This window comes from Microcebus murinus, chromosome 20 (assembly GCF_040939455.1).
Source record: "Microcebus murinus isolate Inina chromosome 20, M.murinus_Inina_mat1.0, whole genome shotgun sequence".
Classification (NCBI taxonomy): Eukaryota; Metazoa; Chordata; class Mammalia; order Primates; family Cheirogaleidae; genus Microcebus; species Microcebus murinus.
Window position 1 is genome coordinate 36,966,361 of NC_134123.1, and position 27,267 is coordinate 36,993,627.

Consider the following 27,267-nt stretch of genomic DNA (forward strand, 5'->3'; position numbering starts at 1 on the left):
CCCTGTGACTGAGCTTCGGTGGCTTTTATGAATTTGCACAACCCCCGAGGACGCAGCTAGGAGCGAGAGCGGATGCAACACAAAGGCCATTGCATTTTTATTGTTCCTTAAATTAAGAAGCAAATGGGACAGGGAACATTCTAGTAGGTGACCTGTTTATAAAAAAAAAAAAAAAAGTCATATCCTAAACGACAGAGCCGTGGTGCAGGATGCAAGTGACAGAAACCCAAGTCAGACTGGCTTTATGCAAAAAAAATAAAAATAAAAATAAAAATTAAAAAAAAGCAGCGAGCAAAATCGAGAAAGGGGCTTCAGGCACGGCTGGATCCAGCAGCTCCATGAATGCCATCGAGCCTCTGCACGTTTTTTTCTGGCTCCAGTTTTCTCTGTCATGGTTCCTTTTTGAAGTGGGGTCCCCCCCGCCCCCCGAGTGTCGGCAAACATGGTGACAGGCGACTGTGACCGGGCCGCCGTTCAGCGATCCCAGGGGGGACAGAGCCATAAATAGTTCTAGAAAAAGTCCCCGGGATTGACTCGCGTCAGGCACGCTGAGTTCAAGAACCCATTTCTGGTTTTCTTTTTTTGGGGGCTGAGTCTCGCTCTGTCGCCCGGGCTGGAGGCTCTCGATTAATAACAGCAGCCTCCAACTCCTGGCCTCGAACGAGCCTCCCACCTCGGCCTCCCTCCAGAGTAGCTGGGACTACAGGCATGCGCCGCCACACCAGGCTCGTTTTTTAATTTTTTCTATATATTTTTACTTGTCCGGCTAATTTCTATTTTTTTTAGTCTCGCTCTTGCTCGGCTGGTCTCCAACTCCTGGCCTCAATAGCGAGCCTCCTGCCTCAGCCTCTCTCCCAAGTAGCTGAGACTACAGGAATGCGCCACCACGCCCGGCTTGTTTTTTTTTTTTCTATATATTTTTACTTGTCCAGCTAATTTCTTTCTATTTTTTTAGTCTCGCTCTTGCTCAGGCTGGCCTCCAACTCCTGGCCTCAATAGCGATCCTCCCTCCTCGGCCTCCCAGAGTGCTGGGATGACAGGCCTGAGCCTCCACGCCTGGAAAAAATAACCCATTTCGGACCCAATCACTGTCGCCAAGTGACTAAGGGCCTAAATACTGATTAGCCACGTCCTTGGGGGGCGGGTGGTCACATGACCCTTGTCAGGGTTAGAGGAGGCAGATCGCAAGACCCCCCGTGGCCCAAAACTGGGGTCCCCAAGGGAAAATTACAGTGATGCCAGCAAAGTAGAAGGCCCTGCCGGCTCAAGGGTTCCAGACATCATCCCAGCACTCTGGGAGGCCGAGGCGGGAGGCTCGCGTGAGGCCAGGAGTTGGAGGCCAGCCTGAGCAAGAGCGAGACCCCGTCTCTACTGAAAAAAAAACATAGAAAGACACTAAATAAAAAAATAATAGAAGCCGGGCATGGTGGCTCATGCCTGTAGTCCCAGCTACTCGGGAGGCTGAGGCAGGAGGATCGCTTGAGCCCAGGAGTTTGAGGTTGCTGTGAGCTAGGCTGACGCCACGGCACTCACTCTAGCCTGGACAACAAAGCGAGACTCTGTCTCAAAAAAAAAAAAAAAAAAAAATAGAAAGAAATGAGCTGGAGGACTAAAAATATATAGAAAAAAATGAGCCGGGCGTGGAGGCACATGCCTGTAGTCCCAGCTACTCGGGAGGAGGCTGAGGCTGGAGGATCGCTTGAGGTCAGGAGTTGGAGGCCAGCCTGAGCAAGAGCGAGACCCGGTCTCTAGTAAAAAAAAAAAAAAAGAAAGAAATGAGCTGGACAACTAAAAATATATAGAAAAAAAATCACCCGGACGGGGTGGCCCATGAATGTCCCAGCTACTCGGGAGGAGGCTGAGGCTGGAGGATCCCTCGAGGTCAGGAGTTCGAGGCCAGCCTGAGCAAGAGCGAGACCCCGTCTCTACCAAAAAATAAAGAAAAGAGCTGGACAACTAAAAATATATAGAAAAAAAAAAAATGAGTCGGGCGTGGAGGCGCGTGCCTGTCGTCCCAGCTACTCGGGAGGGAGGCTGAGGCAGGAGGATCGCTGGAGGCCAGGAATTGGAGGCTGACACCATGCACTCTAGCCTCTGTCTCAAAAAAAAGTCTCACCAGAATCAGAATCCACCAAGCTCTGTGAAGGTCCCCAGTCTGGGGTGACATTGCAGGGGTGTCCCCAACCCTCCCAGGGTACAAAACACTGAAGTCCCCAACTCCAGGCACAGCGAGTGACAAAGAAAACGCGCCCGCCCTGCTCCTGTGCATGCAGCCTCTAATTGGACCTTAACGAAACCTCCTTTTTTTCAGCTCTGCTGTGCCCAAGAGCCAGCCAGCTGTCCTCCCCACCTGTCGCCTACTGTCCCCACCTCCTGGCCTCTGCAGCCAGAACACACCTGGGGTGCAAAAAAGCAACCCTCCACCCCTCTTGCACCCAGAAAAAAAAAACAAAACAAAAATCAGAGAAGGGTTCTTCCAAAACAAGGTTGCAATTATTTATTGTCCCCAAAATAATAACAATAATAAAAAATACAGAGAAGGGTTCTTCCAAAACGAGGTTGCAATTATTTTACTGTCCCCAAAATTAAAAATATATATATATAGAGAGAGAAGGGTTGTTGGAAAATGAGGTTGCAATTACTTATTGTCCGCAAAATAAAAACAGAGAAGGGTTGTCCCAAAATGAGGTTGCAATTATATATTGTCCCAAAAATAATAATAATAAATACAGAGAAGGGTTGTCCCAAAATGAGGTTGCAATTATATATTGTCCCCAAAATAATAATAATAATAATAAAACAACACAGAAGGGTCGTTGCAAAATGGAGCTTTCAATTGTTTATTCTCCCCAAAATTTAAAAAAAAAAAAATACAGAGGTTTGTTCCAAAACGAGGTTGCAATCATTTATTGTCCCCAAAATAATAATAATAATAATAAAAAATGCAGAGAGGGGTTGTTCCATAATGAGGTTGCAATTATTTACTGTCCCCAAAATTAAAAAAATATATATATAGAAGGGTTGTTGGAAAATGAGGTTGCAATTACTTATTGTCCCCAAAATAAAAACAAAAACAGAGAAGGGTTGTCCCAAAATGAGGTTGCAATTATATATTGTCCCCAAAATAATAATAATAAAAAATACAGAGAAGCGTTCTTCCAAAACGACATTGCAATTATTTATTGTCCCCAAAATAATAATAATAATAAAAAATACAGAGAAGCGTTCCAAAACGAGGTTGCAATTATTTACTGTCCCCCAAATTTAAAATATATATATATATAGAAGGGTTACTGCAAAATGAGGTTGCAATTATTTATTGTCCCCCCCACAAAAAAAATACAACAGAGAAGGGTTGTCTCAAAATGAGGTTGCAATTATATATTGTCCCCAAAATAATAATGTTGTTGCAAAATGAGGTTGCAATTATTTCTTGTCCCCAAAATTAAAAAAAAAAAAAATACAGAAAAGGGTTGTTCCAAAACGACGTTGCAATTATTTACTTATTGTCCCCAAAATAGCAATAAAAAAAAATATAGAGAGAAGGGTTGTTGCAAAACAAGGTTGGAATTTGTCCCCAAAATAATAATAATAATAAAAAATACAGAGAAGGGTTGTTCCAAAACAAGGTTGCAATCATTTACTGTCCCCAAAATTAAAAAAAAATATATATATATATATATAGAAGGGTTGTTTCAAAACGAGGTTGCAATTACTTATTGTCCCCCCTCAAAAACAGAGAAAGGTTGCTGCAAAGTGAGTTTGCAATTATTTATTCTCCCCAAAATAAAAAATAAAAATACAACAGAGAAGGGTTGTCCCAAAACGAGGTTGCAATTATTTATCGTCCCCAAAATTAAAAAAAATATATCTATATATAGAAAGGTTGTTGCAAACTGAGGCTGCAATTATTTCTTGTCCCCAAAATAACAATAATAAAAAAAAATACAGAGGAGGGTTGTTGCAAAAAAACGGGGTTGCAATTATTGTCCCCCCACCCCAAAAAAATAATAGAGAAGGGTTGTTGCAAAAACGAGGTTGCAATTATTTATTGTCCTCCCCCAAAATAAAATATATATATATAGAGAGAGAAAGAGACGCGACACGGAGTCCCCGGGCCGACGTCTTTTGTCGCACCCACCCAGGGGCCCAGGCCGACGACCTCCCTCCACCAATGGCGCCGCCCGGGGGGCCCTGTTGCCATGCCGACGGCCGTTGCCAGGCAGACCGCGCCAATAATAATGGGCGGCGCCTGGGACGTTTCAAAAAAAAAAAGAAAAAGAAAAGAAAAAAATGCAAAGCCACCAACAAACAACGGTTGGGGGGAAGGGCGGGCAGGAGGGAGGCTGGCCTCATCTTTCTCCCCGTCCACCCTCCACCCTCCCCAAACACCACTTGAACTTGAACTTGCAGGGCGTTATTTTTATTTTCCCAAAAATGCAAAAAAAAAAAAAAAAAACGCAAAAAAAAAAAAAAATAGCAAACCCCGAAACACAAACCAGATTTTTTTTGTTTGTTTTTTGGGGTGTGTGGGGGCGGCTCCGCGCTCACTTGCGCCCCTTGTGCACTTTGGGGAGGAGGCTGGGCTTGGCGGCCTTCTTCACCTTGGCGGCGGAGGCTCTCCCACCTTTGTCCTTGCTGTTCTTCCTGGTGTGGGAAAGCCTCCCCGCGGGTGCAGGCTGCCGCTGCTTGCCCCTCCGGAGGCTGCTGCTGCTGCTGGAGGCGGCCTCCTTTTCCGCCGCCTTCTTCTTCTTTTGCTTGGGCGCCCCGGGAGCCTCGCCACCGACGCCGCAGCCTCCGCCCCCGGCCTCCACTTTCTTGCGGTTGAGCTTGAAGGAGCCGTTGGCGCCGGTGCCCTTGACCTGCAGGAGCGTGTCGTTCTGCACCAGGGCCCTGATGGAGTACTTGAGGTAGGTGCGGCCGTTCTGCTGGTCGAACCACGGCACCTTGCGGGCCTCCGCGTAGACGCGGGCCAGCGACGAGCCTCCACGCTCCGCCAGCCTCCGGATGGTCTCCACCACCAGCCTGCTGTACTTGCCCGGCTGGTTCTTCTTCTTCGTCTTCTTCTTCTTCTTCTTGCTGCTGCTGCTGCTGCCCTTCGAGGCCGGGCCTCCACTCCCCGCGCCCCGAGACGCCTTCCCGGGGAGGCCTCCCTCGCCCGCGGTGGGAGGCAGGGCCTCCTCCAGCTCCACCGACATGGTGGCCAGCGGGTTGGAGGCCGGCGGCGCGCGGAGGCCCGGAGGCCGCGCCGGGAAGAGGAAAAGTGGAGGCCGGGGGGACAAGGGGGGACTGGAGGCCCGCGGCGGCTCCGGGCGGGAGCGGCCGCGGCCGGGCCTGGGGACGGGCGGCAGGGTTAGGGGTAAAGCGCGGGTCTGGACGCCACCGGTGGGGAAACGGAGAGGGATGGAGGTGGAGGCCCGGGAGGGAGGCCCGAGCCGGAGCAGTTGCAAAAGCGCGCTCGCGAGTGCCTGGGGTGCAAAAGAGGCTGAAAAAGGGAGGATTTTTTGGGGAGGGAGGGAACGGAAAGAGAGAGAGAGAGACAATGTCACCTCCCGGGCCTCGCTCCTTCGCTCTGGCGAGGCTGGCGCCCCCTGCCCCGCGCTTTTATAGCCTCCTCCGCGGACCGAGTTGAGAACCGCAGCCTCCAGGTCCGAGCCGCCTGGCTTTTCGGATTTGTGCTTCCTGGAGGCCGTTTTTTTGTTTTTTTGGGTTTTTTTTTCCAGCCTCTACAGGCCCCCCATCTCAATCCCCCAAGCGCTGCATCATCCCCGGGGTAGAGGCCCAGCCTCCGGACGCGTTGCGGAGGCCGCCTTGCGCCCCAAGAACTGCCCGCGGACGGGAAGAAAGAGAGAGGAGGACTCAGAGGAGTTGAGGCCCGGCCTCTCTGGGGAAGGGGAGTTAAGGGGAGGCCGGTGGCGGAGGCCAGGGTGGAGGCCAGGAGTGTAAATCCACCCCCTCTCCCTGGAGGTGGTGGCCTGGGGTTCAGGGGGGGGACCCCGGGGCGAGGGAGGAGGTTGGAGTCTCCCGGCCTCCAGAAATGGATTTTAACTGCGGGGTCGCCTCCCACCGGGGCCTGGGCTGGTGGGGACCAGGGTGGGGACTAAAATGTCAATGAAGGGGACTTGGAGGGCCGGGCGCGGTGGAGGCTCACGCATATAATCCCAGCACTCTGGGAGGAGGCCGAGGAGGGAGGATCGCTCGAGGTCAGGAGTTGGAGGCCAGCCTGAGCAAGAGCGAGACCCCGTCTCAACTAAAAACATACAAAGAAATTAATTGGCCACTTAAAACTACATAGAAAAAATGTAACCCTAGCAGTGTGGGAGGCCGAGGCGGGAGGATCGGTCGAGGTCAGGAGTTGGAGGCCAGCCTGAGTCCAAGAGCGAGACCCCGTCTCTACTAAAAATAGAAAGAAATTAATTGGCCAACTAATAATAAATAATAATAATAAATTAGCCGGGCGTAGTGGGGCATGCCTGAAGTCCCAGCTACTCGGGAGGGAGGCCGAGGCAGGAGGCTCACTCGAGGTCAGGAATTAGAGACCAGCCAGAGCCCAAGAGCGAGACCCCGTCTCTACTAAAAATAGAAATTAATTGGACAACTAAAAATATATAGAAAAAATGAGCCGGGCGTGGTGGCGCATGCCTGGAGTCCCAGCTACTCGGGAGGGAGGCCGAGGCAGGAGGATCGCTTGAGCCTCAGACTTTGAGGCTGACGCCACAGCACTCACTGTAGCCCGGGCGACAGAGCGAGACTCTGTCTCAAAAAAAGAAAAAATAGAGGGGGCTTTAAGTGGCTTTCAGCATTTAAGGGGAGACAAAGGGACATTGGCCAGAGGGGACTGAGGGGACTGTCGCCTTTGAGATGCAAATGTCCATAGTGGAGGCCTGAATGGGGCTGGGGCCTCCCTTCCCCTGTGGAGGCCAGCCTGGATTTGAGGACGGGACTTTTTTATTTTGTATTTTTTGAGACAGAGTCTCAATCTGTCGCCCGGGCTGGAGTGAGTGCCGTGGCGTCAGCCTCGCTCACAGCAGCCTCCGACTCCTGGCCTCCAGCGAGCCTCCTGCCTCGGCCTCCCTCCCGAGTACCTGGGGCTACAGGCGTGCGCCACCACGCCCGGCTCGTTTTTTCTATATATTTTTAGTTGTCCAATTAATTTCTATTTTTAGTAGAGACGGGGTCTCGCTCTTAGGCTCTGGCTGGTCTCTAATTCCTGACCTCGAGCGAACCTCCTGCCTCGGCCTCCCTCCCGAGTACCTGGGGCTACAGGCATGTGCCACCACGCCCGGCTCGTTTTTTCTATATATTTTTAGTTGTCCAATTAATTTCTATTTTTAGTAGAGACGGGGTCTCGCTCTTAGGTTCTGGCTGGTCTCTAATTCCTGACCTCGAGCGAGCCTCCTGCCTCGGCCTCCCTCCCGAGTAGCTGGGACTACAGGCATGCGCCACCACGCCCGGCTCGTTTTTTTAATATAATTTTAGTTGGCCAATTAACTTCTATTTTTAGTAGAGACGGAGTCTCGCTCTTGGGCTCAGGCTGGCCTCCAACTCCTGACCTCGAGCGATCCTCCCGCCTCGGCCTCCCTCCCGGGTAGCTGGGACTACAGGCATGCCTCACTACACCTGGCTAATTTATTATTATTATTATTATTATTAGTTGGCCAATTAATTTCTTTCTATTTTTAGTAGAGACGGGGTCTCGCTCTTGCTCAGGCTGGCCTCCAACTCCTGACCTCGAGCGATCCTCCCTCCTCGGCCTCCTCCCAGAGTGCTGGGATGACAGGCGTGAGCCATGGGTAAACAAGGGGACTTTTCAGCGGTCTTGAGGGGACATCAAGGCACCCCAACCCTCCTGTGGCCTTCGCACCTGCCTGCTGGGATGTGGGATGGTGGCTTTGAGGGACAGACAGGGGCGGTGGGCCCGGCCTCAACCCTGAGGACGGTAGCTGTGGAGTGACAGTCCCCAAATCTGGGGCTGTCGCCCGGAAAAGATGAAGGAATTTGTGCAGATGTGGGGATTCGAACCCGAGACCAGGGAGAGGGTCTGGGACGGGCTCTCCCAGAAGTGCTCAGGGTCCTGGGGACAGACCCGGCAGGGTGACATTGTCACCTCCCTGCCTGCCCCTGGGCCGCTAGGGAAACTTGTTTCCAATCTGGTCACTTCTGGGTTTTTTTTTCAAAAATTTTTTTTCTTTGATATTTTTTAATTTTATGCTATTTCAAAATGTTTATTTAAATTCTTTCTTCGCTTCCAAAAATCACGGCCTGTGGAGTCACTTCTGTTTTATTTATATAAATATTCATTTTTTTTATTTATATAAATATATATAAATTTTTATATATTTATTTATACAAATAGACATTTATGTTTTATTTTATTTATATAAATAAATAAAATTTTATTTATATTTTTATTTCTATAAATATATATTTTATTTATTTATATAAATTTTTATTTATATAAAAATATATAAATTTTATATGTTTTATTTATATAAATATATATAAAAATATATAAATTTTATATATTCTATTTATATAAATATATATAAACAATTGATTTTTTACTCTCATTTTTTCTTCTCTTTAAGTTTTTTTTTTTTTTTTTTTTTTTGAGACAGAGTCTCCCTTTGTTGCCCAGGCTAGAGTGAGTGCCGTGGCGTCAGCCTAGCTCACAGCAACCTCAAACTGCTGGCCTCCAGAGATCCTCCTGCCTCAGCCTCCCAAGTAGCTGGGACTACAGGCATGCGCCACCATGCCCGGCTGATTTTTTATATATATATATTAGTTGGCCAATTAATTTCTTTCTATTTTTATGGTAGAGACGGGGTCTCGCTCTTGCTCAGGCTGGTTTTGAACTCCTGACCTTGAGCAATCCGCCCGCCTCGGCCTCCCAGAGAGCTAGGATTACAGGCGTGAGCCACCGCGCCCGGCCTCTCTTTAAGTTTTTAATTCCTGCCTGTCCCTGGGCCTCTAGGGAAACTTATTTCAAAACTGGTCACTTCTGGGTTTTTTTTTTTTAATTTTTTTTCTTTGATATTTTTAAATTTTATGCTATTTAAAAATAATTATTTAACTTCTTTCTTCTCGTCCAAAAATCATGGCTTGTGGAGTCACTTCTGTTTTATTTATATAAATATATATAAAAATTTAATTTATTTTTTACTCTCATTATTTTCTTCTTTTTAAGTTTTTAATTTTCTTAATTTTCTTTCTTTTTTTTTGTTAAATTTCACCCAATGTTGCTATATTATAGTCACTTTTTTTCTTGATAAAGTTTGCTAATGATTTCTACCCTAATGAATGGGAAAAAAAGAAAAATAAAAGTTGGTAAGGAAGGTGTCCTTTTTCTTTCTTTGTTTTTATAATAAATTTATATAATATTTTATATATAATATATTAAGTAATATATTATATATTTAATATATATTTTTATTATTTTATATAATGTGTTATATTATATAATATAATATTATTTTATGTAATATATAAGACAAATAATATATAATATATAATATTATATATTATATAACTTATATATATAAGATAAAAATATATAATAATATATAATATATAAATAATATATAAGATAAGTAATATATAATAATATATATTATATATAATAAATAATATATAAGACAAAAATTAATTGTTTTATCTTTTGTTTTCTTTACAGTGCTTTACAATCCATCAGATCAAGAAGGTGGTCTAAAATTCTCTTTTCTGGGAATGATGATGAACGGTGTTAGAGTAAAAAAAAAATAAAAAACTGAAAAAAGGATTGTTAATGACTTTTAAGAAATTCAAAACAAAAAAAAAATAAATACAATAAAATAAAAAAGAAAACAAAATTCTTTTTTCCATATTCCTTAACCCAATCAAGAAAAGAAAAAAGAATAGGAAATAAAATACAAAAATTAAGGTGAAGAAAAAACTAAATAGATAATAAATAAACACACAAATAAAATTCTTTTTTCTTTTTCTTTCCCAGACAAGAGTCTGGCTCTGTCCCCCGGGCTGGAGTGAGTGCCGTGGCGTCAGCCTCGCTCACAGCAGCCTCCACCTCCTGGCCTCCACCGAGCCTCCTGCCTTGGCCTCCCTCCCGAGTAGCTGGGACTCCAGCTCATTTTTCACACCCGGCTAATTTTTTCTATATATATTAGTTGGCCAATTAATTTCTTTCTATTTATAGTAGAGACGGGATCTCGCTCTTCCTCAGGCTGGTTTCGAACTCCTGACCTCCACCGTGTCCTCCAGCCTCGGCCTCCCGGAGTGCGGGGACGACGGGCGAGAGCAAGACGTTTTCTTGCTGAGCGATGAGTGTCCCGGCCGCCGCCTCCGGGCAGCCCTCGGTCACCGCCGGGTGAAGCAGGGTCACCCGGCTCCCGCGCCTGGAGTGTCTGTGTTGGGCGCCTCTGTGAATTCTCTGCGTTTCTGCACCCGGGTCCCTCAGCCCGGCCACGGCCCCGCCCACCCGCCCGTTTCTATGGAAACCGGGATGTGGCCCCGCCCCCTCTCCATGGAAACCGGTCCCGCCCCTTGGCAACGCCCCCTCCTCCCGCCCAATCCATGGAACCCGTTCCGTGGCCCCACCCTGTCTCCATGGAAACGGGCCCCGCCCACTCTCCATGGAAACCGGTCCCGCCTCCTGGCAACGCCCCTCTTCCCGCCCAATCTACGGAAAACCGGCTGTGGCCCCGCCCCGTCTCCATGGAAACCGGCCCCTCCCCTGGCAACAGCGCCCTAACCACTCTCTCTCCATGGAAACCGGGCTGTGGCCCTGCCCCATCTACAAGGAAACAGGTCCCGCCCCCTGGTAACGGACCCCGCCCCCCCTCACCATGGGAACCGGTCCCACCCCTTGGCAACGGCCCCCCCCAGTCCTCTCTCCATGGAAACCGGGTTGTAGCCCCGCCCCCTCTCTCCATGGAAACTGGATTGTGGCCCCGCCCCCTCTCTCCATGGGAACCGGGTTGTGGCCCCGCCCCATCTGCACAGGAACGCGTCCCGCCCCCTGGCAACGGCCCCTCCCCGTCTCCATGGAAACCGGTCTGGACTCCTCGCAATGTCCCCACCCTCTCGCCATGGAAACCGGGTTGTGGCCCCGCCCCATCTCCATGGAAACCGATCTTGCCCCCTCCAAAAGGCCCCACCCCGTGACCATGGAAACCGGGTTGCAGCCCGGACCCTCACCGCAGGCTCTGCCTCCTCTCCATGGAAACCGGGTTGTGGCTCCGCCCCATCTCCATGGGAACCGGTCCCGCCCCCTCCCAAGGTCCCCATGGAAACCGGGACGCCCCGCCCCTATCTCCTTGGAGACCCTTGGGCAGGAAGGTCCTGGGTTCCTGCCCTAGCGTGTGGGCGGAGGAGGCCCCGGGTGGAGGCTGCTGTCACTGGAGGTCGAGGTCCCCAAGGTGTCCCTGCTGGGGAGGCTCGCGGCGCTAGCTGGAGGCCGGCAGAGGAGGCCCGGAGGGGAGGGAGGTTGCTGGGGAGGCTCGCACCGCAGGCTGGAGGCCGGCAGAGGAGGCCCGGAGGGGAGAGAGGTTGCTGAGGAGGCTAGCACCGCAGGCTGGAGGCCGGCAGAGGAGGCCCAGAGGGGAGAGGCGTTGCTGAGGAGGCTAGCACCGCAGGCTGGAGGCCGGCAGAGGAGGCCCAGAGGGGAGAGAGGATGCTGGGAGTGAGCTCCCCGTCCCTGTCCTGGGGCTGCCTCTCCTGCAAGTGACGCGGAGGCCACCAGCAGAGAGGCCAGGCGAGGCTGGCCTCAGTCCGCCTTCGACCTCGGCCTCGGAGGCCGCTAGAACATTGGAAGAACTTCCGACCTCTATGGAGGCCGCTTGCGAGCCTCCCACAGTTGAGGCTGCCTCCTCCTCTCCTTCCCGGACCCCTCATGCAGATTGTTCTAGGCGACCAGAGTCCCCGGAGATGATGCAAAGGGTTTAAAAAAATATCCACACGCTGGCTCTCGCCTGCAGTCCCAGCTACTCCGGAAGGAGGCCGAGGAGGGAGGATCGCTGGAAGTCGGGAGTTGGAGGCCAGCCCCAGCAAGAGCGAGACCCCGTCTCTACTATGAATAGAAATAAATTGGCCAACTAATATATATAGAAAGAATTATCCAGGCGTGGTGGCGCGTGCCTGTAGTCCCAGCTACTCGGGAGGGAGGCCGAGGCAGGAGGCTCGCTGAAGGCCAGGAGTTGGAGGCTGCTGTGAGCGAGGCTGACGCCAGGGCACTCACTCCAGCCCGGGCGACAGAGCGAGGCTCTGTCTCAAAAATAATAAAAAACAAAATCACAAAAACCCAGGGACGGCTACGACAGGACCGGATGTGAGGCCGTTCGGCCTCAAAGGGTGACACGGGCCTCATCCTTGCTAAACCCTCACCCATGTCTGCCCAAACGTGGCCTCCACTGAGCTGAGGCTCTGTTTTCTTTTTTTTTGAGACAGAGTCTCGCTCTGTTGCCCGGGCTAGAGTGAGTGCCGGGGCGTCAGCCTCGCTCACAGCAGCCTCCACCTCCTGGCCTCCAGCGATCCTCCCGCCTCGGCCTCCCTCCCGAGTAGCTGGGACTACAGGCACGCGCCTCCACGCCCGGCTCGTTTTTTCTATATATATTTTCAGTCATCCAGCTTGTTTCTATTTTTTTTTTAGTAGAGACGGGGTCTCACTCTTGCTCAGGCTGGCCTCCAACTCCTGGCCTCCATCCATCCTCCCGCCTCAGCCTCCCTCCCGAGTAGCTGGGACTAAAAGCATGCGCCACCACGCCCGGCCCCTTTTTACTCTATATATTTTCAGTCGTCCAGCTCATTTCTTTCAATTTTTGTGTTTTTTTTTCCAGTAGAAACAGTGGTCTCGCTCTTGCTCAGGCCGGCCTCCAACTCCTGGCCTCGAGCGAGCCTCCTGCCTGGGCCTCCTCCCAGAGTGCTGGGACGACAGGCCCGAGCTGAGGCTCCAGAAAAAGAAGACCAAAAAAAAAAAAACAAAAACAAAAAAAAAGAGAGAGAGGGCGAAGGCAAGGGAGCTTTTTGTTCTTGTTAAGTTTTATTGGCATCACGCTCGTCTCTTTACAGTAAGAGGTCAGCCCACACCCTAGAATGTAGAATTTTCGGGACAAAAAAAAGAAAAAAAAAAAAAAGTGGGGCAGCGCTCTGGCAAGCAAGCTAGGACTCGGTGGGGTGGCAGGTCCCAAAACGGCCAACCCAAAGAAGAAGAACAAGAAACAGGTTAATTGGTGACCGGCCACTTCGGGGCAGGGAGGAAGAGGAGAAAAGTCTGCTAGAACCTAAGGATATATATATATATGTATATATATATATACCACAACCCTGAAAGGAAAGTGCCTTCTAGAACAAAGGTAAAAAAAAAAAAAAGAAAAAAGAAAAAAAAGACAAAAAATAAATTCATCATTAGGACAGAGATCTGTTCCAGTTTTCCTTTCCCTGGGACAGTAAAATAATGCTTTTGCATGTTAATAATAAGGGGAGGAAGTTTGAAAAGCCTGGGGCAGAGGGAGAAGAAAAAAAAAAAACAAAAACAAAATAATAAACGAAAAAAAAGGCAGTTTTTGAAAAGCATGGAGCAGACGGTGACAAAAAAAAATAAAAAATAATAAACGTAAAAAAGAAAAAGGCAGTTTGAAAAGACTATCAGATGGAGGAAGGGGGAAAAAATAAACGAAAAAAAAAAGGGAGTTTTGAAAAATGTGAGGCTGGGAGGGGAAAAAAAATAAATGAGAAAAAGGGAGTTTGGAAAAGCATGGATCAGAGGATGAAAAAAAAAAAACGGAAAATGTGTTCTGAAAAATGTGGAGAAGGGAGGGGAAAAAATAAACGAAAAAAAGATAGTCTTGAAAAGCGTGGAGGAGGAGGGAAAATAAACGAAAAAAAAAGGAGTTTTGAAAAGCGTGGAGGGAAAAAAATAAACGAAAAAAAGACTTGAAAAGTGTCGAGCAGGGGGAAAAAATAAACGAAAAAAAGGGAGTTTTGGAAAGCGTGGAGCAGAGGGGTGAAAAAAATGAACGAAAAGAAGGGGAGTTTTGGAAAGCGTGGGGCAGAGGGAAAAAATAAAACGAAAAAAAGCAGTCACGAAAAATATGGAGCAGGGAGGAAAAAAATGAAGAAAAAAGGGAGTTTTGAAAAATGTGGAGCAGGTAGGAAAAAAAACGAAAAAAAGTTTTGAAAGGCATGGAGCAGAGAGGGGGGAAAAAAATAAACGAAAAACTAACAGACACTGAGAATTTCCATTTCCGAAATAACAATCCATTCTATCGATCGCACGTAACCGTCGCGCACTCTGCAAAAAATCAGCGCGTTTTGGGGAAATTTAGACACGGGAGGGAACTCACTGTACACAAGTTTTCCCCCTCTCCCCGGGAAGAGATGCGAAAGCTTTTTTTTTTTTGGCTCTAAAGTCTTTTTTTTTTTTTTGACGATAAAAAGGTGTCCATCATTCTTGCTGCGTCTGGGACTTGCGGGGTTCCAAGAATCACCAACTAAAAAAAAAACAAAAAAACAAACAAACAAAAAAAACCACTCTGTGAAAACGCTGACGCCAAGCGTTGGGGACGTTTCCACACATCATCCGAGGATTTCTGGCGCTAATTCATAACGTTTTCTTTTCTCTCTCTCTATTATTTGTTTTTAATCGGTTGCATATATTAACATGTACTATAAGATTTTTTTTTTCTAAAGAAGCCATTACATAATAATAATAATAATAATAAATGGATACTTGTAAAAAGATCTGATTAGTTAAAAGTGACAAGCGTTTTTAACAGATACGTACAAAAACTCAGCTGTGGGGGTGGGTGGTGGAGAGACATGTGTGGGGGGGTCGGACTTGGGGTCAGGGGGAGGGTGTGAGCCTGTGAATGAAGCCAGGTCGGAGGTCAGGGGTCAGCGGCCTTCTCCAAGGTGGTGGGGGGAGGCGAGGGGGCGGGGCGGCGGCCTTCCAAAAATGGGGAGGTCAAAAGGCCACAGAAGGCCTTTCGAAAAAAACAAAGGAAAAAAAAAAAAAAAAACAAAACAAAAAAACTAACAGACCTGGATAACTCATGAGACACGGATCAACGGTAAACAGTTCTGTCTGTCCGTCCGTCATTTTTTCACCAGTTGGACAAAAAAAAAAAAAAAAAAAAAAAAGGCTTCCCAGGATGGTGGCTCCGTGAAATGGGAACGGCGGGGTCAGCCCCTTGTGCCGGGGACAAGGGCTCAAATCTGGGGGGGGAAACGGGGAAGCCCCCGACCTCACCACCCCCCAGCCGAGGAAGCCGGCCCAGGCGCGCGTCGGATCTTTGCGTGTGCGCGTCGGATCTTTGCGTGTGCGCGTCGGATCTTTGCGTGTGCGCGTCGGATCTTTGCGTGTGCGCGTCGGATCTTTGCGTGCGCGCGTCAGATCTTTGTGTGTGCATGTTGCGTGTCTGTCATGTGTGTGTCATGTGTGCGTCATGTGTGAGTCTCGTGGGGGTTTAATTTGGCAGCTGGACGCGGGGACAGACGACCGGGGCTGGTTTGGGGGGACAGGACGCGGGAAAAGGGGGCGTCGCGTTGAAGGCCTAAGTCGAGCCGCCTGCGGGGGCGGGGCGGGCTCCGGGTCCGCTCAGCAGCTGCAGCTCTCGGCCGACGCCTTGGCCCGGTCGTTCTTGTCCAGTTTGATGGGCTCGGGGAACTCGTTGTACAGCTCCACCTCCGTCTCCTGGGGCAGGGACAGACAGAGACAGAGAGACACAGAGACAGAGAGAGACAGAGACACAGAAACAGGAGAGTGACAGAGACAGAGAGAGAGAGACACAGAAAGAGAGACACAGAGACAGAGAGACAGACACAGAGAGAGACAGAGACTCAGAAACAGTGACAGAGACAGAGAGACACAGAGACAGAGAGACAGAGTGACACAGAGACAGACACAGAGAGTGACACAGAGAGAGATACAGAGACAGAGATAGAGACAGAGACATACAGAGAAAGAGACAGAACAAGAGAGAAAGAGACAGAGACAGAGAGACAGAAACAGATGGAGAGACAGAAAAAGAGATGGAGAAGACAGAGAAAGAAACAGAGAGACACAGAGACAGAGAAAGACAGGGAGACAGAGATATACAGAGAGAGACAGACAAAGATACAGAGAGACAGAAAGATAAAAGACAGAACAAGAGAGAAAGAGAGACAGAAACAGATGGAGAGACAGAGACAGGGAAAGACAGAGACAAAGAGACAGAAAGAGACAGAGAGAAAGAAAGAGAGAAAGAGAGAGAGAGACACAGAAACAGAAAATGAGACAGAGAAGACAGAGACAATGAGACAGAGACAGACAGAAGAGACAGGGACAGAGAGAGACAGAAACAGAGACAGACAGAGACAAAGAGAGACAGAGAGAGACAGAGACAAAGAGAAACAGAGACAGAAAGAGACAGAGAGACAGAGACAGAGAGAAAGAGACAGAGAGAAACAGACACACAGGGACAAACAGAGAGACAGAGAGAGAGAGAGGCCGGTGACTTGGAGCACACAGAGATGCCATCCTTCACTCCCACGCATCCTTCCAGAATGCTGGTCTATTTTCATTTTATTTTCTCAAAGTCAGAGTCTCGCTCTCTCGCCGGGCTAGAGTGAGTGCCGTGGCGTCAGCCTCGCTCACAGCAGCCTCCGACTCCTGGCCTCCAGCGAGCCTCCTGCCTCGGCCTCCCTCCCGAGTAGCTGGGATGACAGGCATGCGCCTCCACGCCCGGCTCGTTTTTTCTATATATATTTTTAGTCGTCTATCTCGTTTCTTTCTTTCTTTCTTTTTTTTTTAGTAGAGACGGGGCTGGCCTCCAACTCCTGACCTCGACCGATCCTCCCACCTCGGCCTCCCGGGAGTGCCGGGACCACAGTTGTGACTGAGCCCCCGCGCCCGGCCTGTCTCCTCCGACAGGTCGGGGCCGCGACCTTGGGCAGCTCTAACGTCCGCACGACAGAAAACAGAGACGGGGCCCAGGACACGCACGGGGCGGCCTCAACCACGGCCTTCTCGGGCCGTCTATCTTCAAGACAGTCCACAAAAAGAAAAAAAAAAAAAAAAAAAAGGTGGAATTTCTAGAAGCTTCCGCAAAACGTGCCACACAACCGTCTCAGATAAACAAGCAAGGTTCTTCCGGCCAAACGCAGAGAACAGCTGGCGAGGCCGGAAGGTTGGAGGCTGGAAGATGGGAGGCCGGAAGGTTGGAGGCCGGAAGATGGGAGGCCGGAAGGATGGAGGCCGGAAGATGGGAGGCCGGAAGGTTGGAGGCTGGAAATGGGAGGCCGGAAGATGGGAGGCCGGAAGATGGGAGGCCGGAAGATGGGAGGCCAGAAGATGGGAGGCCGGAAGATGGGAGGCCGGAAGGTTGGAGGCCGGAAGGTTGGAGGCCGGAAGATGGGAGGCCGGAAGATGGGAGGCCGGAAGATGGGAGGCCGGAAGATTGGAGGCCGGAAGATGGGAGGCCGGAAGGTTGGAGGCCGGAAGATTAGAGGCCGGAAGATGGGAGGCCGGGTGAGGCCCCAGAGGGCGGGGCAGGCCGGGGGCCCTACCTGCTTGAGCGCGTTCCGGGCGATGGTCTGGAAGGCCTGCTCCACGTTGATGGCCTCCTTGGCGCTGGTCTCGAAGTACGGGATGTTGTTTTTGCTGTAGCACCAGGCCTGGGCCCGCTTCGTGGCCACCTGCAAGGAAGGAAGGACGGACGGAAGGTCACACAAGGGCTCGTGAGGCTCAGCCTCAACGGACTGGGATCAAGCGAGCCTCCTGCCTCGGCCTCCCTCCCGAGTAGCTGGGACCACGGGCGTGCGCCACCACGCCCGGCTCGGTTTTTCTATGTATTTTTAGTCGTCCAGCTCATTTCCTTTTTTTTTTTAAGATGGAGTCTCACTCTGGGGCTCAGGCTGGCCTCGGACTCGGGGCCTCGAGCGATCCTCCTGCCTCGGCCTCCCTCCCGAGTAGCTGGGACTACAGGCGTGCGCCATCACGCCCGGCTCGTTTTTTCTGTATATTATTAGTTGTCCAGCTCATTTCTTTCTTTTTTTTTTTTTTAGTAGAGACCGGGGGCTCTCGCTCTTGCTCAGGCTGGCCTCAAACTCCTGGCCTCCAAAGATCCTCCAGCCTCGGTCTCCCAGAGTGCTGGGATGTACATAGAAACGTATAGAAAGGATATAGAAATATAGAAATAGGAAAAATAGAAATATAGAAACAGAAAGGATATGCAAAGTAAAGTATATACAAATGTGCTGGGCATGCCAAAAAAAAAAAAAAAATAGAAAGAAATGAGCTGGACAACTAAAAATATATAGAAAAAGTTAGCCGGGCGCGGTGGCGCGTGCCTGTTATTGTAGCACTCTGGGAGGCCGAGGAGGGAGGATCTCTGGAGGTCGGGAGATCGAGGCCGGCCTGAGCAAGAGCGAGTCCCCGTCTCTACTAAAAAAATAAGGAAATTAGCTGGACAGCTAAAAAATATATAGAGAGAAAAAATTAGCTGGGCACCGAGGCTGACGCCTGTAATCTCAGCACTGTGGGAGGCCAAGGAGGGAGGATCGCTGGAGGTCAGGAGTGGGAGGCCAGCCTGAGCAAGAGCGAGACCCCGTCTCTACTAAAAAAAAAAAATAGACATTAATTTTAGGCCAACTAATATATAGAAAAAATGAGCCGGGCGTGGTGGCGCACGCCTGTAGTCCCAGCTACTTGGGGAGAAGACTGAGGCAGGAGGATCGCTCGAGGCCGGGAGGTGGAGGCTGCTCTGAGTGAGGCTGACGCCATGGCACTCTAGCCGGGGTGACAGACTGAGACTCTGTCTCGTAAAAAAGAAATAAAAAGAATAAAAACTAACTCCAGGCTGGGTGCAGGGGCTCACGCCTGTCATCCCGGCACTCTGGGAGGCCGAGGCAGGAGAATCGCTCGAGGCCAGGAGTTGGAGGCCAGCCTGGGCAAGAGCGAGACCCCGTCTCTACTAAGAAAATCAGAAAGAAACGAGGTGGACGACTAAAAATATATGTAGAAAACATGAGCCGGGCGTGGTGGCGCACGCCTGTAGTCCCAGCTACTGGGGAGGGAGGCTGAGGCAGGAGGATGGTGGGAGGTCAGGAGTTGGAGGCCAGCCTGGGCAAGAGCGAGACCCCGTCTCTACTATAAATAGAAAGAAATTAATTGGACAAGTAATATATATAGAAAAAACGAGCCGGGCGTGGCGGCGCATGTCTGTCGTCCCAGCTACTCGGGAGGGAGGCCGAGGCAGGAGGCTCGCTCGAGGTCAGGAGTCGGAGGCTGCTGTGAGCGAGGCTGACGCCACGGCGCTCACTCCAGCCCGGGTGACGACAGAGCGAGACTCTGCCTCAAAAAAAAAAAAAAAAAATATGAAAAACACAAAAGGCGAGCCCAGGAGGCGATGTGAGGCTCAGGGAGCAACGGTGGAGGCCGGGAGCCTCGACGCCGGGGGACGGAAGCCAGGTCACCTGTCCCCACCCCCGGGGGGGCCTCAGAGGAGGCCGGTCTGCAAGATGGTTGCCACGGCGCCAGGCAGGAACCCCTTGCCGGCAGCAGCCTCTAGAACGTTCCAGGCCCGGAAGCTTCTAGAACCTTCCAGAACCTTCTAGAACCTTCCAGAGCCTTCCGCCGGGCCGGGCGGCTCACCTGTCTGCTCTCGAGGTCGATCTTGTTGCCCAGGACGACGAAGGGGAAGTTCTCGGGGTCGCGCGGGCTGGCCTGGATGAGGAACTCGTCGCGCCAGCTGTCCAGCGTCTTGAAGGTGTTGGGCGCCGTGACGTCGAAGACCAGCACGCAGCAGTCGGCGCCGCGGTAGAACGCCACGCCCAGAGACTGGAACCGCTCCTGCCCCGCCGTGTCCCAGATCTGCGGGGACAGCGCGCTCAGCCCTCGCCGGGCGGGGCGTGGGGACAAAGACAGAGACAGAGAGACAGCAAGAGATAGAAAGACACAGTGACAGAGACAGAGACACACAGAGAGAGACAGAGAGAAAGACGCAGAGACAGAGACACACAGAAAGAGAAACAGAGACACAGAGAGACAGAGAGACTCAGAGACAGAGACACAGTAACAGAGAGAGACAGAGGCAGAGACAGTAACAGAGACAGAGACAGAGACAGAGAGACTCAGAGACAGAGACACAGTAACAGAGAGAGACAGAGAGACAGAGACAGAGAGACTCAGAGACAGAGACACAGTAACAGAGAGAGACAGAGAGACAGAGACACTCAGAGACAGAGACACAGTAACAGACAGAGGCAGAGACACAGTAACAGAGACACAGAGAGAGAGACAGACTCAGAGACAGTAACAGAGAGACACAGAGACAGAGAGACTCAGAGACACAGTAACAGAGAGACACAGAGAAACAGAGACACAGTAACAGAGACAGAGACAGACACAGAGACAGAAAGAGACAGAGATAGAGATAGACACAGAGACAGAGAAACAGAGAGACAGAGACAGAAACAGACAGACACACAGAAAGACACAGAGACAGAGAGACAGAGAAAGAGAAAGAAAGTGACAGAGACAGAGAGACAGAGACACAGAGACAGACACAGACAGAAACAGAGAGACAGAGACAGAGACACAGAGACAGAGAAAGAGATAGAAAAAGGCAGAGACAGAGAAAGACACAGAGACAAAGAGAGAAAGAGACAGACAGACAAAAGACAGAGACAGACAGAGTTATGGGGCAGGGGGTGGTCCCAGGAACCGGGCTGGATGTCAGAGCCACCCACAGATGAGCGACTTCAAAATCAAGGAAGCAAGGCCAGGAGCGGAGGCTCACGCCTATCATCCCTGCACTCTGGGAGGCCGAGGCTGGAGGATCGCTCGAGGCCAGGAGTTGGAGGCCAGCCTGAGCAAGAGCGAGACCCCGTCTCTACTAAAAAAAATAGAAAGAAATGGCCGGGCGCGGTGGCTCACGCCTGTAATCCTAGCTCTTGGGAGGCCGAGGCGGGCGGATCGCTCGAGGTCAGGAGTTCAAAACCAGCCTGAGCAAGAGCGAGACCCCGTCTCTACTATAAATAGAAAGAAATCAATTGGCCAACTAATATATATATAAAAAATTAGCCGGGCGTGGTGGCACATGCCTGTAGTCCCAGCTACTCGGGAGGCTGAGGCAGGAGGATTGCTTGAGCCCAGGAGTTTGAGGTTGCTGTGAGCGAGGCTGACGCCACGGCACTCACTCTAGCCTGGGCAACAAAGTGAGACTCTGTCTCAAAAAAAAAAAAAAAAAAAAAAAATAGAAAGAAATGAGCTGGACAACTAAAAAATATATATATATACATATATATAAAGTAAAATGAGCCAGGTAGTCCCAGCTACTCAAGGGGAGGCCGAGGCGGGAGGCTCGCTCGTGGTCAGGAGTTGGAGGCCAGCCTGGGCAAGAGCGAGACCCCGTCTCTACTAAAAATGGAAAGAAATTAATTGGCCAACTAAAAATATATAGAGAAAAAATGAGCCGGGCGTGGTGGCGCATGCCTGGAGTCCCAGCTACCAGGGAGGGAGGCCGAGGCAGGAGGATCATTGCTTGAGGCCAGGAGTCGGAGGCTGCTGTGAGCGAGGCTGACGCCACGGCGCTCACTCCAGCCCGGGCGACAGAGCCAGACTGTGCCTCAAAATAAAAAAAAGAAAGAAAGAAAGAAATTGGCCAACTAAAAATAAATAAATAAACAAAAAAGGGAACAAGCTCAATAAACGATTCTTGTTTTTTTTAAAAAAATGCTGCTGCCAGTTTTCCATGCCTATAAATAACTTACGAATAAACATTAATATACAGGGCTTTTGTTTTTTTTTTTTTAAACAGAGTCTCGCTCTGTCACCCGGGCTAGAGTCCCGTGGCTTCAGCCTCACTCACAGCAGCCTCCAACTCCTGGCCTCGAGCGAGCCTCCTGCCTTGGCCTCCCTCCCGAGTAGCTGGGACGACAGGCATGCGCCTCCACGCCCGGCTCGTTTTTTCTCTATATATTTTTAGTTGGCCAATTAATTTCTTTCTATTTTTTAGTAGAGACGGGGTCTCGCTCTTGCTCAGGCTGGCCTCCACCTCCTGACCTCGAGCGATCCTCCCTCCTCGGCCTCCTCCCAGAGTGCTGGGACGACAGGCATGCGCCACCACGCCCGGCTCATTTTCTCTATATGTTTTTATATTTGTAGTTGTCCAGCTCCTTTCTTTCTATTTTCAGTGGAGACGGGGTCTCGCTCTTGCCCAGCCTGGTGTCAAACTCCTGACCTCCAGCGATCCTCCTGCCTCAGCCTCCCTCCCCGAGTAGCTGGGACTACAGGCATGCGCCTCCACGCCCGGCTCATTTTTTTTTCCTATATATTTTTAGTTGTCCAGCTCATTCCTATCTTTTTTTTAGTAGAGACGGGGTCTCGCTCTTGCTCAGGCCGGCCTCCACCTCCTGACCTCGAGCGATCCTCCCGCCTCGGCCTCCCAGAGCGCTGGGACGACAGGCATTTGAGCCTCCGCGCCCGGCCCGTTCAGCTCATTTCAACGCTCTGTTTTCACTTCTTGAAGTTCTCAGTATTCCATATCCTCATTTTTTTTTTTATAGCGCCCCTTCCCATCGTGTTTCTATTCCTTTTTAAAATATCTCCAGTCATTGTGAGCATTTCTTGCGGGACTTTATTTCCCCTTGTGAGGATGAGGTCACCTTCGCTCACGAGGTCATTAACATCCGCGTGGGACAGGCTTCCCTTTGTTTTTTAGCCACGAGTTAAGAAGGGCTTCTGCGATCAATTCTTTTCCTGTTTTTTTTTTTGGGAGACAGAGTCTCACTTTCTTACCCGGGCTAGAGTGAGTGCCGGGGCGTCAGCCTCACTCACAGCAGCCTCCGACTCCTGGCCTCGATCGATCCTCCTCCCTCGGCCTCCGTCCCGAGTAGCTGGGACTACAGGCATGCGCCTCCACGCCCGGCTCGTTTTTTAAAATATATTTTTAGTTGGTCAGTTAATTTCTATTTTTAGTAGAGACGGGGTCTCGCTCTCGCTCAGGCTGGCCTCCAACTCCTGACCTCGAGCGATCCTCCCGCCTCGGCCTCCCAGAGTGCTGGGATTACAGTACTGAGCCACCAAGCCCGGCTCATCTTTTTCTCTATATATTAGTTGGCCAATTAATTTCTTTCTCTTTATAGTAGAGGCGCGGTCTCGCTGTTGCTCAGGCTGGCCTCTACCTCCCGACCTCGAGCGATCCTCCTGCCTCGGCCTCCCTCCCGAGTAGCTGGGACTACAGGCATGCGCCACCACGCCCGGCCTAATTTTTTCCAAATTTATTTTTATTTGGCCAGTTAATTTCTTTCTATTTTTTTTTTTTTTGGTAGAGACGGGGTCTCGCTCTTGCTCAGGCTGGCCTCCAACTCCTGACCTCGAGCGATCCTCCAGCCTCAGCCTCCCACAGTGCTGGGATTACAGGCGTGAGCCTCCGCGCCCGGTTCTTTTTTTTTCTATTTTTAGTTGTTTGGCTAATTTTCTTTCTAATTTTAGTAAAGACGGGGTCTCGCTCTTGCTGAGGCTGGCCTCCAACTCCTGACCTCGAGCGAGCCTCCCGCCTCGGCCTCTTGAGTAACTGGGACCACAGGCATGCGCCACCATGCCCACCTCATTTTTTCTATTTTTAGTTGTTTGGCTATTTTTTTTTCTATTTTTAGTAGAGGCGGGGGTCTCCAGCGTGCTCAGGCTGGTTTCGAACTCCTGACCTGGATAACGATCCTCCCATCTCGGCCTCCTCCCGAGTAGCTGGGATGACAGGCATGCGCCACCACGCCAGGCTCCTTTTTTATATTTTTAGTTGTTTGGCTAATATTATTTCTATTTTTAATACAGACCGGGGTCTCCCTCTTGCTCAGGCTGGCCTCCAACTGCTGACCTCGAGCGAGCCTCCCGCCTCGGCCTCCCAGAGTGCCGGGATGACAGGCGTGAGCCTCCGCGCCCGGGCCTGTGCTAAATTCTTCAAGACCAGGATTTCTGTACCATGTAGAGTACGGAGCTCAAATTCCACACGACAAAGCCCCAAACCCGGACTTCAGACAGAAACGTTGCCACTTCCTCAGGCTGGGTTTTCTAGCCTCGCTTTCACAACCTTCCTAAGTCCTGGGGGGTGGGAGGCGGGTGTTTTAGGGATGTCAGTTCTGCTTCTCTGGCCTCGTGCTCTTCTATCTCTTGGCCCCGCCAGAATTCACAAAAGTCTTTTCTCTGGGCCGGGCGCGGAGGCTCACACCTGTCATCCCAGCACTGTGGGAGGCCGAGGCGGGAGGATTGCTGGAGGTCAGGAGTTGGAGGCCAGCCTGAGCAAGAGCGAGACCCCGTCTCTACTAAAAATAGAAATTAATTGGCCAACTAAAAATACATAGAAAAAACTGAGCTGGGCGTGGTGGCGCATGCCTGTAGTCCCAGCTACTCGGGAGGGAGGCTGAAGCAGGAGGCTCGCTGGAGGCCAGGAGGTGGAGGCTGTTGTGAGCGAGGCTGACGCCACGTCACTCACTCTACCCCGGGCGACAGAGCGAGACTCTGTCTCAAATAAATCAATCAATACATAAGCAAATAAAAAAAAGTAACAAAAAAAAAAAAAAAAAAGACAACAGGGCTGGGCATGGTGGCCCATGCCCGTCATCCCAGCACTCTGGGAGGCCGAGGCAGGAGGATCGTTGGAGGTCAGGAGTTCGAGGCCAGCCTGAACAAGAGCGAGACCCCGTCTCTACTATAAATAAAAAGAAATAAATTGGCCAACTAAAAATATATAGGAAAAAAAAATGATCTGGGCACGGTGGCTCACGCCTGTCATCCCAGCACTCTTGGGAGGCCAAGGCGGGAGGATCACTGGAGGTCAGGAGTTGGAGGCCGGCCTGAGCAAGAGCGAGACCCCGTCTCTACTATAAACAGAAACAAATTAACTGGCCAACTAAAAATACACATAGAAAAAAAACGAGCCGGGCGTGGTGGCGCACGCCTGTCGTCCCAGCTACTCGGGAGGGAGGCCGAGGCGGGAGGATCGCTCAAGAGGCCAGGAGTCGGAGGCTGCTGTGAGCGAGGCTGACGCCACGGCACTCACTCTAGCCCGGCGGGCGGCAAAGCGAGACTCGTCTCCAAAAAAAAAAAACTAAAATAACAAAAACAACAAACAAAAACACAACAGGACTGGAAGACGCGGGAAGGGTCACAGCGAGCAAAAGGTGGAGGCCCGGCCGGGAGGCCCGCTTACCTGCATGGTCACTAGCCTGTCGTCCACCATGACCTCCTTGGTGAGGAAGTCTGCTCCTATTGTGGCTTTGTACTGGTTGCTGAACTTCTTGTTGACATACTGGTTCATGAGAGACGTCTTACCGACCCTGAAATTTGAGAGGAAAAACAAAAACAGAAAAAACAGACACGGATATAAGTCAGAGAGAAAGGGCCTGAACCTCACGCTGATCCTTGCATGTTAAAAAAAAAAAAAAAAAAAAAAAAAAAAAAAAAAAATCTGGCCCGGGCGCGGAGGCTCACCCGTCTCATCCCAGCACTCTTGGGAGGCCGAGGCGGGAGGATCGCTGGAGGTCAGGAGGTCGAGGCCAGCCTGAGCAAGAGCGAGACCCCCCCGTCTCTAGTATTAAAAAATACAAAGAAAATGGACCAAACAAGTAAAAATAGAAAAAAAAATTAGCCGGGCGTGGTGGCGCACGCCTGTAGTCCCAGCACTGTGGGAGGAGGCCGAGGAGGGAGGCTCGCTCGAGGTCAGGAGTTGGAGGCCGGCCTGAGCAAGAGCGAGAACCCCGTCTCTACTAAAAATAGAAGGAAATGAGCTGGACAACTAAAAACATATAGAAAAAAATGAGCCGGGCGTGGTGGCGCATGCCAGGAGGTTGAGGCGGGAGGATCGCTCGAGGTCAAGAGTTGGAGGCCAGCCTGAGCAAGAACGAGACCCCCTGTCTGCTATAAAAAAAAAAATAGAAATAAAATTATCCAAACAAGTAAAAATAGAAAAAAAAAATAAGCCAGGCGCGGTGGCGCATGCCTGTAGTCCCGGCACTCTGGGAGGCCGGGGCAGGAGGATCGCTCGAGGTCAGGAGGTGGAGGCCAGCCTGAGCCCAAGAGCGAGACCCCGTCTCTACTAAAAAAAAAAAAAAAAAAAAAAAATAGAAAGAAATTAGCCAGACATATTTTTTATGTATATAAAAAAACGTTTTGCGTATATATGTTTTATGTTATATATAAATATACATAATAAATATATAATATATAAAATATATGTTTATATAAATATATAAAAATATATGTTTTATGTATATTTACATAGAAAAATATATACTTCATATATATATTTCTATATAAAAACATATAGAAATATATACAACAAAAACGAGCCGGGCGTGGAGGCGCATGCCTGTAGTCCCAGCTACTCGGGGGGGAGGCCGAGGCAGGAGGCTCGCTGGAGGCCAGGAGGTGGAGGCCGCTGTGAGCGAGGCCGACGCCACGGCACTCACTCCAGCCCGGGCGACAGAGTCAGACTCTGTCTCAAAAAAAAAAAAAAGAAAGAAAAAAAATAAAAATCTGGCGTATAAAGGGTTCGTCTGGGCGACTGGAATAAGCGGCCGAGACAGAGACCGCTGGGGTGTGCGGGGGGCCGGGCGGTCTGGAATGGAGCTGCTCGCCTGCGTTTATTGTCGCCGTCGTCATTTTTTCAAAAAAAAAAATCTTAAGTCTTCAAATCTGTTTCTTTTGTTTTGTTTTGTTTTGTTTTTTTCTCGCCCAGACACAGCCGGGAGCCCACGGCCCCACAGCCCGGCCGGCGGGGACGCCACCGCCCGCGACCCCGGCCCACTCGGCCGCCCGGCCCCGGAGCGCGGCCACAGGGGGAGCGGGCGCTGCGTGGAGGGGCTGCCTGCACAGGGAAGAGAGAAAGAAGCGGAAGGAAGGGAAGGAAGGAAGGAAAGAGGAAAGAAATGGAAAGAGAAAAAGAAAAGGAAGGCAAGAAGGAAAGAGACAAAGGAAGGGAGAGAGAGAGAGAGAGAGAGGGAGGGAGGGAGGGAGGGAGGGAGGGAGGGAGGAGAGAAGGAAGGAGGGAAGGAAGGAAGGAAGAAAGGAAGGAAGGAAGGAAGGAAGGAAGGAAGGGAGGAAAGGAAGGAAGGAAGGAAGGAAGGAAGGAAGGAAGGAAGGAAGGAAGGAAGGAAGGAAGGAAGGAAGGAAGGAAAGGAAGGAAAGGAAGGAAGGAATGAAAGGAAGGAAGGAAGGAAGGAAAGGAAGGAAGGAAGGAAGGAAGGAAGGAAGGAAGGAAGGAAGGAAGGAAGGAAGGAAGGAAGGGAAGGAAGGAAGGA

The 27,267-nt window shown here is 50.3% G+C and overlaps 2 protein-coding genes across 4 annotated transcripts in view; both read right to left on the reverse strand.

The window, feature by feature from the left end:
• Positions 1–2,471: 2,471 nt before the first annotated feature.
• Positions 2,472–5,586, reverse strand: H1-10 (H1.10 linker histone). Its single transcript, XM_075995929.1, has one exon. The coding sequence runs from the start codon at positions 5,196–5,198 to the stop codon at positions 4,548–4,550; it is 651 nt and encodes a 216-aa protein (XP_075852044.1). The 5' UTR covers positions 5,199–5,586; the 3' UTR covers positions 2,472–4,547.
• A 7,425-nt stretch (positions 5,587–13,011) lies between these two features.
• The window catches only part of RAB7A (RAB7A, member RAS oncogene family), a 32,007-nt gene continuing 17,751 nt past the window's right edge, over positions 13,012–27,267 (reverse strand). For 2 of the 3 annotated variants that reach the window (XM_075995931.1, XM_075995930.1), the window contains exons 3-6: positions 25,179–25,305; positions 19,622–19,840; positions 17,536–17,664; positions 13,012–15,682 (exon numbers count right to left, since the gene is read on the reverse strand). In XM_075995931.1, coding sequence (XP_075852046.1) covers positions 15,587–15,682; positions 17,536–17,664; positions 19,622–19,840; positions 25,179–25,305 — 571 coding nt within the window. In that variant the 3' untranslated portion in view covers positions 13,012–15,586. The remainder of the gene's footprint in view (positions 15,683–17,535; positions 17,665–19,621; positions 19,841–25,178; positions 25,306–27,267) is intronic. The other variant, XM_075995932.1, reaches the window with a different exon arrangement.

Coding starts and splice junctions, on each gene's coding strand:
- H1-10 (XM_075995929.1), bottom strand. CDS start 5,198: ATGTCGGTGGAGCTGGAGGAGGCCCTGCCTCCCACCGCGGGCGAGGGA.